Source organism: Anomaloglossus baeobatrachus, chromosome 10 (genome assembly GCF_048569485.1).
Source record: "Anomaloglossus baeobatrachus isolate aAnoBae1 chromosome 10, aAnoBae1.hap1, whole genome shotgun sequence".
In the NCBI taxonomy this organism is placed as follows: Eukaryota; Metazoa; Chordata; class Amphibia; order Anura; family Aromobatidae; genus Anomaloglossus; species Anomaloglossus baeobatrachus.
In genome coordinates, this window is record NC_134362.1 from 206755980 (window position 1) to 206775006 (window position 19027).

Here is a 19027-nt window from a genome sequence, read left to right on the forward strand (position 1 = left end):
GATCTATTAAGCTCTAGGACTTGTACTCTGTCATAGTCTTTTAGGAGGGGCAGGCCCTCAGGTCTGAGTTATACTAGTCTATGTCCCCCCCTTCGGCAAAAGTCAGTTGTTGTAGGGGCAGGCCCTCAGGTCTGAGTTATACTAGTCTATGCACCCCCTTCAGCATAGTCAGTTGTTGTAGGGGCAGGCCCTCAGGTCTGAGTTATACTAGTCTATGCACCCCCTTCAGCATAGTCAGTTGTTGTAGGGGCAGGCCCTCAGGTCTGAGGAGTAGTAGTCTATGTCCCCCCTTCGGCATAGTCAGTTGTTGTTGGGGCAGGCCCTCATGTCTGAGGAGTAGTAGTCTATGTCCCCCCTTCGGCATAGTCAGTTGTTGTAGGGGCAGGCCCTCAGGTCTAAGTTATACTAGTCTATGCACCCCCTTCAGCATAGTCAGTTGTTGTTGGGGCAGGCCCTCATGCCTGAGGAGTAGTAGTCTATGTCCCCCATTCGGCATAGTCAGTTGTTGAAAGTGATCTTCATCAGTGCCCACCTACTGTGTTACATTCATCCCCATCCTCACCACATGTCGACAGATGTGGGGGAGATGTAATGTTTTCCCAGTTGTTAATACTAGTGGATTTAATAAAGTCAATGTCACTAATGAAACATTTATAGAGCCTTTTAGTGCTCCAAAAAGAGGAGTTGTGAGGCTCCCGGAGTTCGGTGGAGATCACTGTTGATAAAGGGATCTTTGGGAAAAAAAAAATTGTCAAAATTATTAACATATCTCTTTAAATCTAGGTATAGGACAAAATCAATGCATCATAAATAAACACAAAAAACAGTAAATAGACTACAAGATACCCTTGCTCTTGAGCTGATCCTTCTCTATAGCCAAGCAAGACACAGCAACACTAGTAATCATCCAAGTACGAGTATCGCTATATTTCACATTCATAGACTAATCCCAGCACATGCACACGGTTCACAAAGCATAGGTAACTCTCTGATTTTTGGACCAGACGATTCAATGCAAAATCACCCAGAATAGAATAGCACCAAGCTCACAGAAAACATAAAGCAAGAATGTAAGAATAAGCTTCTGAGCTTTACGTTTTCTGGTGCGTCCACTCTCAATGTAGATCCGGATGGTATAATGTGTATCTGGTCCTTCTTCTGGCTCCACTTTCTTTTTTGCCTTTTGATCTCCAAATTGATAATATTTGTTTTACGAGCTGTCGGGAAATCAATACAGCACAGCCTTGTATGGTGTACTCAGGACTTCTCCTTTATTAATGGTGCCTGAGAAAGCAAAATTCCCTCCGAAATAAGAGCCAATAGGGACTAAAGGGGCAGGAACCGAGATGTGAAACTTCAGTGTTATTTGATCACCATGATACAGGAGTTATAAGACAAGATGGATACCACAAACATGAAATGAAGACAGACCCGTGCTATCCTTGTGTGAGATCACAGACAGAGTGGCTTTGTGGAAGGAACAGGGTCTCTAATATACAGAGTATTTCAGCAGAAGGGTTTTTCTGACATTGTGGGAGGCCACTGGTATTTTAGGGGATAACTGTAGGGTGTCACTGATCTGTCGACTCAAATAGTTATATCCTAGAAGACAGAGGCTCAATGTACACAAAAAAGGATTAAGATTTGATAACAGTAAAATTAAAAAAACAGAAAAAATTACTGCGTGGCTATGATTCGGGGTTCCCCGCACCTCGGGCCCCTCCTCATATTGTGCGTTTTTTTTTCTCCGATGTAGAAACTTCTTGGTTCAATTCTACAGCTCGGTGCGATCATCGCCATCCACCATTTTGGAGTGAAGTTTCTTTGGAAGGATCTCGGTCCAGAACCGGAACTTTTCCTCCTTCAGTTTTGAAGACGATTTCTGCTTCAAATTGATCTCTAGGTAGCGCTCGTCTGCGCCGTACTCCGGCCATGTTGTCAGACCAGGAGAATTGGGGTCCCTGCAGAAAACAATGTTGCGTGATTACTATTATTATTGGGCGGGATATTGAGGGGACGCCGCTGCAGCCAATGTGCAGTTATTCTTGTCTAGTGTATGATCTTACCCGGTACGAGCGAAGTTTGCCCAGTATTTCATCATGGTTTTGGCCAGGACTTTCTCTTCTTGGGTCGCATGTCCTGAAAAAGAAAACATCAGTGACGGAGGCCGAGTCCATGAGGGAATAAAGGATTCCTCCACGATAGGGCAAATTTGTGAAATAAAAGTAAACCACACAGTACAGTTCTGCTCAAAAGTTTACATACCCTGGCAGATTTTTTGCTTTCTTGGTCTTTTTTCAGAGACTATAAATGATAACAATCTTTTTTTTCCACTCATGGTTTGTGGTCGGGTGAAGCCATTTATTGTCAAACTACTGAGTTTTCTCTTTTTAAATCATGACAACCTAAAACATCCAAATGACCCTGATGAAAAGTTATCATCCCCCAGTTCTTAATACCGTGTATTGCCCCCTCTAACATCAATGACAGCTTGAAGTCTTTTGTGGTGGTTGTGGATGTGGCTCTTTATTTTTTCAGATGGTAAAGCTGCCCATTCTTTTTGGTCAGATGGTAAAGGTGCCCATTCTTCTAGGTCAGATGGTAAAGCTGCCCATTCTTCTTGGTCAGATGGTAAAGCTGCCCATTCTTCTTGGTGCCTCCATTTCCTGTAAATTCCTGGACTTTCTTACATGAACTGCGCTGTGCTTGAGTTCTCCCCAGAGTGGCTCAATGATATTGAGGTCAGGAGACTGAGATGGCCATTCCAGAACCTTCACTTTTTTCTGCTGTAGCCAATGACAGGTCGACTTGTGTTTTGGATCATTGTCATGTAGGACCGTCGAAGTATGTCCCATACGCAGCTTCCGGGCTGATGAGGGCAAATTTGCCTCTAGTATTTGCTGATAACGTGCTGCATTCATCTTTCCTTCAACTTTGACCAAGTTTCCTGCGCCTTTGTAGCTCACACATCCCCACATCATCAGTGATCCACCTCTGTGTTTTACAGCAGGAATGGTGTTCCTTTCATCATAGACCTTGTTGACACCTCTCCAAATGTAACATTTATGGTTGTGGCCAAAAAGTTCGATTTTGGTCTCATCACTCCAAATTACCTTGTTCCAGAAGTTTGGAGGCTTGTCTCTGGGCTGTTTGGCATATTCTAGGCGAGATACTTTGTGGCATTTGTGCAGTAATGGCTTTCTTCTGGCGACTCGATCATGCAGCCCATTTTTCATCAAGTGCCTCCTTATTGTGCATCTTGAAGCAGCCGCACCGCTAGTTTTCAGTGAGTCCTGTACTTCAGCTGATGTTCTTTGTGGGTTTTTATTTGTATCCTGAACAATTTTCCTGGTAGTTGTAGCCAAAATTTTTGTTGGTCTACCTGATCATGGTTTATTTTTTACAGAGCCCCTGATTTTCCATTTGTTTTTCACAGTTTGTACACTGCTGACTGGCACAATCAATTCCTTAGACATCTTTTTGTATCCCTTTCCTGTTTTATACATTTCAACTATCTTTTCCCGTAGATCCGTTGACAATTCTTGAAAGATGCAACAGTCTGTCTGGACCCCAGAAACTCACTCAGCTTTTATACGCACACACACACACACACACACACACACACACACACACACACACACACACACACACACACACATATTACAAGCAGACAGGTCACAGGTGAGGATGTTATCTTAATTAGCCATTCACACCCATTTGTGTCACCTTCTGTGCATGTTATCAGCTAAAATCACCGGGGTGTGTGAACATTTCATCAGAGTCATTTGGATGTTTTTGGTTGTCATTATGATTTAAAAAGGGAAAACACAGTAAATGGCTTCACCCGACCACTAACCATGGGTGGAAAAAAAGATTGTGTGTTATCATTCATATTCTCTGGAAAAAGGCCAAGAAAGCAAAAAATGTGCCGGGGTGTGTAAACTTTTGAGCACAACTGTAGGCTTACTTTTTGCAGTGCTCCTCTGTATAGGAAACATGCTGAGCTCTCAGCCGGATACTGGATAACACCGAGGTTTGTGTTTATTGACTCACCAGAGTATAACACGCCATCCCTCAGGAAGGGTCCTCCGGTCACAAAAACGAGCTCGTCGCTGTGATCGGCCTTCACAAAGTTTGGTCTCACATCAGCTAGTAAGCTCGGGGGGTGCTGATACTCATATAAATACACAGGGAGCCCCATATCTAAGGAGAAATAAGACCAAGAGTCGTGTGTCCGCATCATGACATTGTACAATCTGTGATATGTCACTAGTGATGATGCTCGGCGCGTGTTGCTGCTGTTCCTACGTGAGATTGGGGACAGTCATCTCCTGGGCATTGTGGAGGTTTCGAGCCACTGAACAAAACAGAAGGTATCTGTGAGGGTCCTCAGCCAGCACGGCCGCCCCTACTGCTTTATTATATTATATGGACACTTATGGGGGGGTGTCAATATTTTTTATTATGGATATAAAAATGAGGCTATTTGTAGATCTGAAGCCTCTGTCACTCCAGCTCTATTCCCTGCCTAGCAGCGTCTTCTCCTGCTGCTTGACTGAAGGGCCCTTTGCTTTAAATCACACAGGATAGAGGCTGTCAGTCAAGCAGAAGGAGGCGGAGTTAGGCGAGTAATAGAGCTGGAGTGACAGAGGCTTCAGATCTTCAGCCTATTTTGCAGGTGGAAATGGGTTCCTTGACCTCTAGAGCCCATATGTGAACACACAGGTTGCACCAATAATATGTCCTCCCCACAATCAAGTAATACTACAACTCCCAGCATGTCTAGGCTACAATGTGACGGGCTCGTACCTCGATGGTATTTTGCAATTTTTAGAGTCGGAATAACGAACATGATATCGCCACACAAATCCTGGAATCTGTCGCGAATTTCCACTGGATCATTGATGTCACCAAGATACTCCTCAACAATGTGAGGAATGGCTTCTGGGCTCAGAGTCTAAAAACAATAACAGTAATATAAAGAACAGAAATTATTTTTTATTGATAATTAATTGGACAATAAATGCTCCGTGTTCATCTTATCTCACCAGCAAAGGAAGATTTTGGAGCTTCGTCATCACAGTCTCCCGCGTCATTCCGGCTCTTACTCCCGTTACGTTTAATAGCTAGATACAAAAATATAGTATTAGATGCAAATAGTCGGCATTGCTACATTTGGTTGCCACTTTTCTCTATGTATTTGTGACCCCTTTCCTTGGTCTTCATGTAACATATGTGGCCGCCATATTGTGGTGTGCTGGTATACACATCCACCTACCGATAGAGATATCCAACCGAACTCCTGATTGTTCATTCCCATGAGGAACGGGACCCGGTTACTTTCCTTGTTAGCCAACATCGTCATCGCTGGTTTTGGTAGAAAAACGCCGTCCACACAGGCAGGAAGAAACAGCATGCCCTGCAGAGACAGGCAGGACATGAGACAGAATATTGTGATGGATCAGTGGGTAAGTGCATTTGTATATGTACTGGCCTCACGGACATACGCAGACCCATTAAAATGAATGGGTGTGCGCACACATCAGTGATTTCTCACGGACCGTGTGTCCATGTCCGTGTCTTCCGCACGGAGACAAGTCCGTTTTACTCCGGCAGCACTGATGTTTATATGGCGCCCCTGAGGCTCGGTCGCCACAGGGTACTGTGTCTCATTTAAGGCACAGTATCCATCCCGGGTATGAGGAGGTTAATGTCTGGTATGTCTCACTTACACCACACAGTCAGAAAATGGGTCATACAGCAGGTGCTCTCCACTAATTAGGCTGAAGGTGATTGCCATAACAACGGGACTTCCCCAGCTTTGTGATTCATGTGGGGGAGCACTGGGAAAGTACATGAGCAGAGAGAGATTTACCTCAGATTAGTCTGGGACACAGAAGAACACGGTCACCCGGAGAGCGTGCTTCAGAGCTTCTCCGGGTAGAATCGGCCAGACCAGGGGCAGGTTGGAGACATCGGGAGGAAAGGAGCCCGGTATTGATGGATCTTGTTTGACATAGGAGTTTTCTTGGTCGCTGTGGGGATACCGAGCCAGTTCCCCCGGGGCCGTCACTGTTCAGGGTGGTACTATTCCACGTTGTACCATCAGACTCTGCCGGACGTAGGGCTTTAATGCCGCTCTGACTGCTACAAGTTTCCAGAGCCAAGTGGCACCTAGGATTCCGGGGCCTAGATCATGGTCAGACTCAAGGAAATCCACGCTACTGGCATAGGGAACAGTACTCTACCTAGTACACGAGGACCCATATTAGCTTCAAGCCAAAGGGACCCGCACTACAAAGCGCATCAAGGGCCGACAGACTGCCATACCGAACCTAACATCTAACCTGCCCGGGATCGACCACCTAACATCTAACCTGCCCGATATCGACCAGAGCCTGTCACGGCAAAGACCAGTACCCGGGGTGCGGCATTGAATCAGTAAGTAAATATCTGTAACCTGCATCTATTGACTCTGACTCTAATTGCCGTCGCCCTGCACTCCAGCACACCCTGGGACTGCCACCCCTGCCATCCTCCCATGGCCTGCTCCTCCTGTGGAGAGCGACACCATCTAGGCTACACCCAAACATCTGCCCCGCTGAAGAACCCTGCAGCGGCGGCTAATCCTTGGCTGCATACCACAGATGGCGTCACCACTGACATTCCTATTCACCCCATCTCCCCACCATTTACTGTATGCCTCGGGGAAACTGAACAGGGCAAGGCCAACCGTGACATCGCCTGACCGGACTGTCAACAGCCTGGCAACGAGTAGATTAACCACCTGCCCCGTGCGGTGCTACATTTACACAGACCACACAGCGGTGTGACGTCAGTGTGACACGCACCGGAGAAAACACGTGTCTTTGAAAAAAAATTTGTATACTCGGCTGTCTCCAGCGCTGCTGTCACTTGCTTCCAGGACCGCTCATTATGCTCATGAATATTCACTGCACCGCGGACCCAGAAGCAAGTGTGACCGGAGAGCGGGAGACATCAGCACCACAGACAGCAGCGCCAGGGACAGGTGAATAAAAACCTCTTGATCTCCATGTGCTTTCACGGATAGCACATGGAGAACACACGTGTTCCAAAATCACAGCACAAGGAGCGCCATACGCACCTTCATCACATCCATGAAAAATGTGTGTTTTTCACTGATGTGTGATAGACACCTTAAATAGTGAAAAAAATGCAGAATTTTGTAAAGAACAAATATTTGGTTTGTGTCGCCATTTTCCAAGTATGTAACTTTTTCATTTTATCTTTAATCAGTGGAGCTCTGTACGGACTTGTTTGTTTCCACAGTGATCTGCACGGTTATTGCACATAGTTTGGTCCTTACAATCTTTTAATCACTTTTTATTGCATTTTTTTAAAGGAGCTGCAGCAATAAAAATCCAGAATTGGAGCGGATTGGTTTTCTTTATTGTGTTTATCTTCAAGGTCAAATACTTTGATATTTGATATCTTGGACTTTAGCAGACGAGGCGACACCAATGATTATTATATTTATCGCTTTTAGTTTATAATCAAGAAAATGGGTGAAGGGGGATTTTAATTTTCTTTTTATGTTTTCTAAACTTTTTATATTTACTGTAAACTTTATTTTTTACTTTCTCCAAGGGTTTTGTACCTTTGAATGCCTGATCGATTTATCTATATACTGCAATGATTCAGTATTACAGTATACAGTGAAAGTCTTGGTCTCTTATGAAGCCCAACTTGTGCCGGAGATTTTCAGGAGAAATAGGATGGTGGTGAGGGGTGGGGGGTCTTCAGAAGACCCCAGGCTGTTACAGCAATCCATGAACACCCAAGATAATTTCATAGGAATGGGGTCAATACATGGGAACATGAGACTTATATGCCTCTGTCAGAGAGAAACCGCTGCACTTAAGTGGTTAGGCAGCAGCGCTCGGAGCTCGCTCTGATCTGTGCTGTCATATTAAGGTGCTGGCTGTACAGCACAACTGGCATCTGCCTGCTTCTGAGCTCGCTCCATACAATTGCACAGCTGTCGAGACTAAGGGGTACTTTGTACGCTGTGACATCGCAAGCCGATGCTGCGATGTCGAGCGCGATAGTCCCCGCCCCCGTCGCAGCAGCGATATCTTGTGATTGCTGCTGTAGCGAACATTATCGCTACCGCAGCTTCACATGCACTTACCTGTCCTGCGAAGTCGCTCTGGCCGGCGACCCGCCTCCTTTCTAAGGGGGCGGGTCGTGCGGCGTCATAGCGACGTCACACAGCAGGCGGCCAATAGCAGCGGAGGGGCGGAGATGAGCAGGATGTAAACATCCAGCCCACCTCCTTCCTTCCGCATTGCAGCCGGGACGCCGGTAGGAGATGTTCCTCGCTCCTGCGGCTTTACACACAGCGATGTGCGCTGCCGCAGGAACGAGGAACAACATCGTACCTGTCGCTGCACCGGCATTATGGAAATGTCGGAGAATGCACCGATGATACGATAACGACGCTTTTTCGCTCGTTCATCGTATCAAAAAGGATTTGCAAACTATGATATCGACTGCGACGCCGGATGTGCGTCACTTTCGATTTGACCTCACCGACATCGCACCTGCGATGTCGTAGTGTGCAAAGCCCGCCTAACAATATACATCACTAAATGTCTACACCAATAATGATCCTGGCAGATAAATAGCTATGAAATAAAAAAAAAAAAAAGGAAACAGCAGAAGGAAAAACCTTAATAAACAAAAAAAGAAATGGATAATTAGTAGAAATAGAGCGATTGGATCTAAAATATTGTCCTAATAGTCCCCCGGGCGGTGATACTGTTGTAGTGAGCACGACACCTACCATTTTTTTGGTAATAGAGTAAATTTCTTCCTCTGATTTCTTCTTCAGACAGTCGGCTATGGAGGCCGGATCACAGCCCGATAACTGCGTTATCACCTGCACAGAAAGAATGGATTTATATCAATATATCACATACAGACAGTTCAGGGTGACTTTATTTAATTGACACCCCCCCTCATTTACAGGGGTAGTCAGGGGAGATCACAAAAGAAGGGAATTTTGTTTACTTACCGTAAATTCCTTTTCTTCTAGCTCCAATTGGGAGACCCAGACAATTGGGTGTATAGCTTCTGCCTCCGGAGGCCACACAAAGTATTACACTTAAAAGTGTAAAGCCCCTCCCCTTCTGCCTATACACCCCCCGTGCATCACGGGCTCCTCAGTTTTGGTGCAAAAGCAAGAAGGAGGAAAAGTTATCAATTGGTTTAAAGTAAATTCAATCCGAAGAAATTTCGGAGAACTGAAACCATTCAACATGAACAACATGTGTACACAAAGAACAACAGCGCGAAGGGAACAGGGGCGGGTGCTGGGTCTCCCAATTGGAGCTAGAAGAAAAGGAATTTACGGTAAGTAAACAAAATTCCCTTCTTCTTTGTCGCTCCATTGGGAGACCCAGACAATTGGGACGTCCAAAAGCAGTCCCTGGGTGGGTAAAGTAAAACCTCGTAATAGAGCCGTAAAACGGCCCCTTCCTACAGGTGGGCAACCGCCGCCTGAAGGACTCGCCTACCTAGGCTGGCATCTGCCGAAGCATAGGTATGCACCTGATAGTGTTTCGTGAAAGTGTGCAGGCTCGACCAGGTAGCTGCCTGACACACCTGCTGAGCCGTAGCCTGGTGCCTCAAAGCCCAGACGCACCCACGGCTCTGGTAGAATGGGCCCTCAGCCCTGAGGGAACCGGAAGCCCAGAAGATCGGTAAGCTTCGAGAATTGGTTCCTTGATCCACCGAGCCAGGCTTGATTTGGAAGCCTGTGACCCTTTACGCTGGCCAGCGACAAGGACAAAGAGTGCATCCGAGCGGCGCAGGGGCGCCGTACAAGAAATGTAGAGTCTGAGTGCTCTCACCAGATCTAACAAGTGCAAATCCTTTTCACATTGGTGAACTGGATGAGGACAAAAAGAGGGTAAGGAGATATCCTGATTGAGATGAAAGGGGGATACCACCTTAGGGAGAAATTCCGGAACCGGACGCAGAACCACCTTGTCCTGGTGAAACACCAGGAAAGGGGGGGGTTTGCATGACAGTGCAGCTAGCTCAGACACTCTCCGAAGTGATGTGACTGCTACTAGGAAGACCACTTTCTGCGAAAGGCGTGAGAGAGAAATATCCCTCATTGGCTCGAAAGGTGGTTTCTGAAGAGCCATCAGCACCCTGTTCAGATCCCAGGTTCTAACGGCCGCTTGTAAGGAGGAACGATGTGACAAACCCCCTGCAGGAACGTGCGTACCTGTGGAAGTCTAACTAGGCGCTTCTGAAAAAACACAGAGAGCGCTGAGACTTGTCCCTTAAGGGAGCCGAGCGACAAACCTTTTTCCAATCCGGATTGAAGGAAGGAAAGAAAAGTGGGCAAGGCAAAAGGCCAGGGAGAAAAACCCTGATCAGAGCACCAAGATAAGAATATCCTCCACGTCCTGTGGTAGATCTTGGCGGACGTTGGTTTCCTAGCCTGTCTCATAGTGGCAATGACCTCTTGAGATAACCCTGAAGACGCTAGGATCCAGGACTCAATGGCCACACAGTCAGGTTGAGGGCCGCAGAATTCAGATGGAAAAACGGCCCTTGAGACAGCAAGTCTGGTCGGTCTGGTAGTGCCCACGGTTGGCCGACCGTGAGATGCCACAGATCTGGGTACCACGACCGCCTCGGCCAGTCTGGAGCGACGAGGATGGCGCAACGGCAGTCGGCCCTGATCTTGCGTAACACTCTGGGCAACAGTGCCAGAGGAGGAAACACATAAGGGAGTTGAAACTGCGACCAATCCTGAACTAAGGCGTCTGCCGCCAGAGCTCTGTGATCTTGAGACCGTGCCATGAATGTCGGGTTCCATCCGACATAGTCAGCAGCTGCTGCTGACTAAGATGTGGAGCTATGCGTGGATGTCAGCCTCCTTCGCACAAAGCATAAAAACTGAGGAGCCCGTGATGCACGGAGGGTGTATAGGCAGAAGGGGAGGGGCTTTACACTTTTAAGTGTAATACTTTGTGTGGCCTCCGGAGGCAGAAGCTATACACCCAAGTGTCTGGGTCTCCCAATGGAGCGACAAAGAAAAAATCTTCTATTGCCGCTATATATATATATATATATATACCGTATATATATATATATATATATATATATACACCATATATATATATATATATATATATATATACCGTATATATATATATATATATATATATATATATATATATATATACACCGTATATATATATATATATATACATACATACATAGTGAAGGAAATAATTATTTGATCCCCACCTGGTTTTGTAAGTTTGCCCACTAGCAAAGACATGAACAATCTATAATTTTAAGGGGAGGATAGTTTATACAGAAAGAGATAGAATATCCAAAATAAAATTCAGATAGTCACATTGTATAAGTTATCTAAATTTATTTGCATTTTGCAGAGAGAAATAAGTATTTGATCCTCTGACAAACTAGACATTTATATAATTTATACAATGTGATATTCTGGATTTTATTTTGGATATTCTCTCACTGTTAACATTAACCGACCCTTAATATTATAGACTGTTCATGCCTTTGTCAATTGGCAAACTTACATTATCAGCAAGGGATCAAATACTTATTTCCTTCACTGTATATATATTTATTGATAGTGAAGCCGTAGGTATTTTGCTAGTATACTAATGCTGTTCCATAGCCTCGCACTACCTGTAATTCGGGGGGGGGGGGGATAATGGATTTGCTCTTTGCTGCTCCTTCTCCCCTCTAGAGGGGCAGGGACAGTAGAAGATTTTTTTTATCTCCCCGGAGTCCCCCCTTTAATTTTATCTTGTTTCTCAGTTTGGCAAATACAGTAGAAATAGGAGGGTCAGAGGCCACGATTACAAAGGTTGTAACGTTTATTCGGTCGCACATCCCTCCCCCAACCTCTAATAATATGTAACCGCTCACACACGGGTGTAATGTCTCTCTGGGTGGGGGGTTATAATTACATTTTGGACGTGGCGGAGGTCTTCAGACGCGCTGACCACCAGGCTTTTCATGGCCACATTCCCGCTCTCTGCGATGGCGCGGTGGAACAGACCTTTGGATAAAGGAGACACCACCTAGAAGAGGAGACAATCTTGGTTATTTTGGCTTTTATCCTGTGGATTAGACTCATTTATTGTTCTTATTTATATATTTTTTTTACACAGTTTTTGAACATTGATGTGTAATTTATCAATTAACATCATAGGAACATAGTAAACAAAGTGAACTGCTCGAATTTACCCATTAAAGGACATAACGTGTCTCTATTCCCAGATTTTCTACTGAGGTGCAACAGAGAAGTCAATTTCAGGACATGAAGCATAGACTGCGCCAAATCTGAGTCCCCTACTGTATGCTATACCAGGCGAGGCTGACGGTGACGGCGAGAAATACTAGCCATTGACGCTCCTAAAGATGCGCTCACCTGGCTGGATCAGAATGAGAAGACGCTGCGGACCCCCGAGACCTGACCGATATGAGAAGACGCTGCGGATCCCCGAGACCTGACCGATATGAGAAGACGCTGCGGATCTCCGAGACCTGACCGATATGAGAAGACGCTGCAGGCCCCCGAGACCTGACCGATATGAGAAGACGCTGTGGACCCCCGAGACCTGACTGATATGAGAAGACGCTGCGGACCCCCGAGACCTGACCGATATGAGAAGACGCTGCGGACCCCCGAGACCTGATCGATATGAGAAGACGCTGCGGAGCCCCGAGACCTGACCGATATGAGAAGACGCTGCGGACCACCGAGACCTGACCGATATGAGAAGACGCTGCGGAGCCCCGAGACCTGACCGATATGAGAAGACGCTGCGGACCCCCGAGACCTGACCGATATGAGAAGACGCTGCGGACCACCGAGACCTGACCGATATGAGAAGACGCTGCGGAGCCCCGAGACCTGACCGATATGAGAAGACGCTGCGGAGCCCCGAGACCTGACCGATATGAGAAGACGCTGCGGAGCCCCGAGACCTGACCGATATGAGAAGACGCTGCAGAGCCCCGAGACCTGACCGATATGAGAAGACGCTGCGGACCCCCGAGACCTGACCGATATGAGAAGACGCTGCGGAGCCCCGAGACCTGACTGATATGAGAAGACGCTGCGGACCCCTGAGACCTGACCGATATGAGAAGACGCTGCGGACCCCCGAGACCTGACTGATACACATGGCCTCCCCTTTGTATGAAACTTCTGCTTACACAGCTTGGACTCTTCTATGCTTAAGTTGAATATAATATACTAACGGATGTTGGACCCCTATCAGGTCACATGTATGTTACATGTCTGATGATGAATGTTGTCATTGTAGCACCCGGGGATATGGGGTACTCGGTCCCGGGCAGTGTCTCTCTTGGGAGTGTCGGGGTGGTGGCCGTTACCCGGTTCCGTTTGTAATGGGGATATTTATAGGGGAGAATATGATAATGTTCACATGTGACGCCACTTGCGGTGTTGCGGCTATATGCAGGGAGTCGTCGCTGCAGAATGTCTCTACTGGGGCTGATGGTTTTTGCAGCTAGTATGGTAGTCCCTCCGCAAGTAGGGTATTGCCCCAGCGGGTGAATGGTGCGGTGGGCATCAGAAGAAGGTAGTCCACACAGGTATTCAATGCAACTGGTTTACTCACTGCTGGTAGATGTTGACTGGTTGCCCGAGGCCGGCTGGTTTCACCTCCAGGTCCCCTTCGTCCCAGTGCCAGTTTAGTTCTCTGGTACCTTCTTCCCCTGCACCTGTCTCTGGTAAGAGGGTCCCCATGGTATAGAACACTGGGGGTCCCCGTTCTGTGGTTTGTCCACTTCTGTCCGCCTGACGGTAGCGAGAACCCTGTGGGGTTGGAGTCTCTGGTCCTGTCCCCGGTTCTGCCTTTGCTACTGAATCTTCAGATTCTTTAGGGTCAGTGAGGTCCTTGATGGTCCCCTCGCTGTGCAGGTTTAAACAGGTCGGCCTGGAGCTCTTTCCTGTCCTAGGGTCCTGTACCACGTCGGTGCATAGTTCCGGGAGTACTCCACCGGCAACCACCTCTCCTGGGTACCAGGTCACCGTCGACCCGAGTCAGGACGTCACTTTGCTTCCACCTTCACACTCCTGCTGTCAACTCTCAACTGACTACTCTCCACAGTCTGCCCCTCCCACCTGGTCAACTAGTGGACTGGACTGGCTCCACCTCTAGGCGGCCATCCATTGGTCCCACCCTAACTATGTACCATTGTATGGGGGGATTGTTGGGGAAAACTGTGATTACCTGGCTTTTTGTTGGTACCGGCACTGCTTTTCTGGGTCCCTAAGGGGGTAGGCCCTGCATCTTTGTGGGGATGCAGAACCTTGTAGCATCCTGATGGTTTCAGCGGCGCTACATCATGATCCGCAGTGCTCTGCTCTACAGCAGAGCCAATGTTCTGTATTATGATCCATGTCACGGTCCTACGCTGGTGAGGGGAGGGGCCTGTGTTCAGGCGCCTCATTCCGAGTGAGTGCTTGGCTTCATTAGAAAGCAACTTCACTCAGAACGCTGCCAGTCGTAGTTCCTGCTCTGCAGTGAGTTCTCTGGCTCCCGTGAGTTTTGCTGTTCTGATATTGCCTCCCTTACTCAGACTTTTGTTACCCTTCTCTGCCCATGCCCCTGACTTTGACGGTATCCCCTGGCTTCTGACCTCCGGCTTTCCCTTCCCATGCCTCCATCCCCCTACCTTTTTTTCCCCTCTCTCTTTCCTCTTTTCCCTTACTCAGAGGTGAAGTCACTAAGTTTAATGAAGTACTCTGAGGTCAGGTTACCTGTGGACACAGGTGGAGGACTGTGGGAACCTCCAGCTGTGACTGCAACTAACCTGGGTGACGTCACCTCTGATTGCTGAGGCTCAGTCTCTGCCTGAAGTTACAGAAGGCGATCATGTTCTATGGCTGCTCGATGTAACTTCATATGTAGCAGAGCCGGGATCATCGTGGGACCTCGTGTGGATTACGTCGGACCTTCAGGGATATTTTTGGGGTTTAAAAAGTGGAGAAAAAGGGTGTTTTATGTCTTTTATTTGAAATAAAAGGATTTTTTCGGTGTTTATCTTTATTTCTTTTCACTTACAGATTAGTAATAGATGCCTCCCATTACTAATCTAGGCCTTATGGGCAGCTGTGAGCAGAAATTAACCCCTTATTACCCTGAAGTCAACCTCACCAGGGCAATCGGGAAGAGCCGGGTAAAGTTCTGGGATAGTTGTCGCGGGCGGGGAGGAGGGTGTCAGCACACCGCGCTCACCCCTTCTGCTCGGGTCCGGCAGTTGCTCCTGGTGGCTCGAGCCGTGGGCCGGATCCCGGGGTGTCTCGAGCGACACTCCTCGCCCGTGAGTGCTCAGTGTGGGGGTCCCGGGGATGGTGATGCGGAGCAGCCAGGTGTTGTGTTGCCCCTCCGTGGGTAGGGGTTGGTGATCCTGGGGCCCGGTGATGAGATGTGAAGTGTAGGGCCTGGAGGGCGCAGGGACGCGGGGGCAGCGCTGTGCCTTGCGGCACTATGGTACTCACTCAGCCTGACACACGGACACAGTCTGTACGGTAAACCAACGGCTGGTAGGACGGTCCCACAGACGGCTGCACCTGCACTCCCGGTAGGTGACGGTGACGTTTCTCTTCCTTGCACCTATGTTGTCTGATGGTAGCGGTGGATTCCCTCCGGTTACCCGCTCCCCGACTGCAATCTGGGCCGGAGGAGCTCTACACTTTGCCCGCAGGCGCTGGCCCTGGGGAAACTGGTGCCCTGGCGGTGGCGGTGTCTCCCCGGTAATGGTCGGGCTGTTGCCGTCAATCGGGACTTGGTTGCTGGGGGATCTGCGTCCCCGTCACTGACGGATTTGGCAAATTTGGCGACTCCTAGCCTTGCCGGGGTCCGAGAGGCCCCTGCCCTGGTGCTGACTGTCCTTCGGAACACTGCTCCAGACCACCGGGCACACAGCCAACGGGGTCCTTCCAGGAACTTCCAAACTGTCCCCCTCCAAACAGTCACCGCCGTCGCTGACCTTGCTGTTCTAGCCCTACACACAGCTGGGCTCTCAGGCTTTGCACACTCTCTGCGCTGTCACCACTTCTTGCTTTCCTCCTTTACTCCTTTTCTTTCCTCCACTTTCACTTCTTGGTTGTTTACTCTAGCCCCTGCTTGGGCTACTCCTCACTCCTTCCACTTCCTCCTCCCTGACAGTTCTCTCCCTCGACTCTGACTGCCTGGTTACTTCCTGCCTCCAGAGTTGTGAGCTCCTTGGTGAGCGGAGCCAACCGCCTGGCCCACCCCCTGGTGTGCATCACAGACTCCTGGAGGAAGGCAACAAGGATTTCTGGTTAGCAGGTGTGCCTACCTGGAGTGTGGGGTGTGGTGGTGTTGTGACCTGTGTCCCCTGGCTTGCCCAGGGCGACACATAGTCACATCTAATAAATACGACAATTCTGGGCGGCTGCAGGCTGCTATATTTTGGCTGGGGCCCAATAAGCATGGGCCTCCCCAGCCTGAAAATATCAGCTCCCAGCTTTATCATGGCTGGGTATCAAAATTGGAGGGGACCGCACCCAGTGTGTGTGTGTGTGTGTGTGTGTGTGTGTGTGTGTGTGTGTGTGTGTGTATATGTATGTATATGTGTGTGTGTGTGTATGTGTGTGTGTATGTATGTGTGTGTGTATGTGTGTGTGTGTATATGTGTGTGTGTGTATGTATATGTGTGTCTGTGTATGTGTGTATGTATATGTGTGTGTGTGTATGTATGTGTGCATGTGTGTGTGTGTGTGTATGTGTGTGTGTATGTGTGTGTGTATGTATATGTGTGTGTGCATGTATATGTGTGTGTATGTATATGTGTGTGTGTGTGTGTGTGTGTGTGTGTATGTATGTGTGTGTGTATATGTATGTGTGTGTGTGTATATGTATGTGTGTGTATATGTATGTGTGTGTATATGTATGTGTATGTGTATATGTATGTGTGTGTGTGTATGTGTGTGTGTATGTATATGTATGTATGTGTGTGTGTATGTATGTGTGTGTGTATATGTATGTGTGTGTGTGTGTATGTGTATATATATGTGTGTGTGTGTGCGCGCGCATGCGCATGAGCTTACTGGAATCTCATAGACTTTGCTGGGACTGTGAAGGCAGCGGTATATTAGCATGGATTTGCATAAAACCAATGCAAAAACCATGCCAAAAAAAACACAGCAAAAATGCCTTGTGTGAACACACCCTAATGGTGAGGGATGCGGAATATGTTGGCCCTGTTATTAGGGTCACAGTAGGGATGAGGCGGCTTCTTTCGATATGTTATAAATGCACCTATGTTTGGATGTTGAAAAGGTTAATATAAAGTTATCTGATTAAAAAAAAGACCCCTATATGAAGTCAATGAGCAGACAAATACTTTAATCCCAGGGACGATAACGTGACACACACTATATTGAACTTACAAGAGCGGAGACGCTGATCCCTCCGGCAGATTCACCGAATATAGTGACAGAATTGGGATCACCCCCAAAATCTGCAATGTTTTCCTGTATCCATTGAAGGGCGGCAACTTGGTCCAGAAATCCATAATTGCCAGGTAATTGCTTATCTCCAGTACTGAAAAAAAAACAAATGTGATAGAGAAACAGAGCCTGAAACTAATATCTGTCCCTTTCTGCAGGACCCCCAAACTCCAGTCCTCAAGACCCATCAACACCGCATATTTTCAGGATTTCCTTAGTATTGCACAGATGATAGTTTAATCACATACACAGGTGAGGACTCCAACACCAGACGTCAGTGATTCTGGTACGTATGTGGCAGTTTTTATACGTACCAGAATCACGGACATATGCAGATTAGTGATGAGCGAGTACTAAAAAGCTCGGGTGCTCGAAGCTCGGGCCGAGCCTCCCAAGATACTCGTGTACTCGGCCCGAGCAACGAGCCCAATGTTATCCTATGGGAGACCCGAGTATTTTTGTGAAATGACCTCCCGGCAGCATGGAGAAACCCTAAAAATGGCACAAAAGTCTCAGAAGAGTGCTCAAATGACATGGCAACAGCATGGGGAAGACCCCTTGAAGCATTTATCACTCAAAAGTCACAGCTGTGAACAATTTTGTCCGCGTTTTACGCCATTTTTACGGACTCATCAGAAAACCTTCCAAAATGACCCCAAAATGATTTTTCATGGCGGAAATGTTAAGGGCACATACCCAATAGTGAGATAGAGCTGGTGTATGTTACTTTTTGAGATTAATACATGAAAGATTTTACGTGAAAACATTGTGTGGCACTCCGATGTCCCTGAGAAGAGACGTACATGAAGGCCTCTTGAGTCTAATGTGCCCATTTTGAGGAAGTGAGTCTTTGTAGTATTTTCCTTTGCCAGGGCAGTCCTAAATTGTGAGGTTCACCAATGCCCCTGCATACAGACGTGCATGAGGGCCTGTAAACCTGAAGTGCCCATTGTAAGGAAGTGGGTGTATTATAGTATAGCCCTTAGGCAGGGCAGCCAAAAATTGGGAGGCTCCACGTTGTCCCTGGATAGAGACGTGCATGAAGGCCTGTAAACCTGAAGTGCCCATTGGAAGGAAGTGGGTCTATTGTAGTATAGCCCTTAGGCAGGGCAGCCAAAAATTGGGAGGCTCCACGTTGTCTCTGGATAGAGACGTGCATGATGGCTTGTAAACCTGAAGTGCCCATTGGAAGGAAGTGGGTGTATTATAGTATAGCCATTAGGCAGGGAAGCCAAACATTGGGAGGCTCCACGTTGTCCCTGGATAGAGACGTGCATGAAGGCCTGTAAACCTGAAGTGCCCATTGGAAGGAAGTGGGTGTATTATAGTATAGCCCTTAGGCAGGGAAGCCAAACATTGGGAGGCTCCACGTTGTCCCTGGATAGAGACGTGCATGAAGGCCTGTAAACCTGAAGTGCCCATTGGAAGGAAGTGGGTGTATTATAGTATAGCCCTTAGGCAGGGCAG

General features: G+C 47.6%; 1 protein-coding gene across 1 annotated transcript in view; it reads right to left on the minus strand.

The window, feature by feature from the left end:
* Positions 1–933: 933 nt before the first annotated feature.
* LOC142254860 (fatty acyl-CoA hydrolase precursor, medium chain-like) overlaps positions 934–19027 on the minus strand; it is a 40565-nt gene continuing 22471 nt past the window's right edge. Inside the window, exons 5-13 of the mRNA XM_075326203.1 lie at positions 17501–17654; positions 12015–12128; positions 8828–8923; positions 5279–5419; positions 5049–5126; positions 4810–4957; positions 4054–4203; positions 2067–2139; positions 934–1961 (exon numbers count right to left, since the gene is read on the minus strand). Of these exons, the coding sequence (XP_075182318.1) occupies positions 1775–1961; positions 2067–2139; positions 4054–4203; positions 4810–4957; positions 5049–5126; positions 5279–5419; positions 8828–8923; positions 12015–12128; positions 17501–17654 (1141 nt within the window). The 3' untranslated portion in view covers positions 934–1774. The remainder of the gene's footprint in view (positions 1962–2066; positions 2140–4053; positions 4204–4809; positions 4958–5048; positions 5127–5278; positions 5420–8827; positions 8924–12014; positions 12129–17500; positions 17655–19027) is intronic.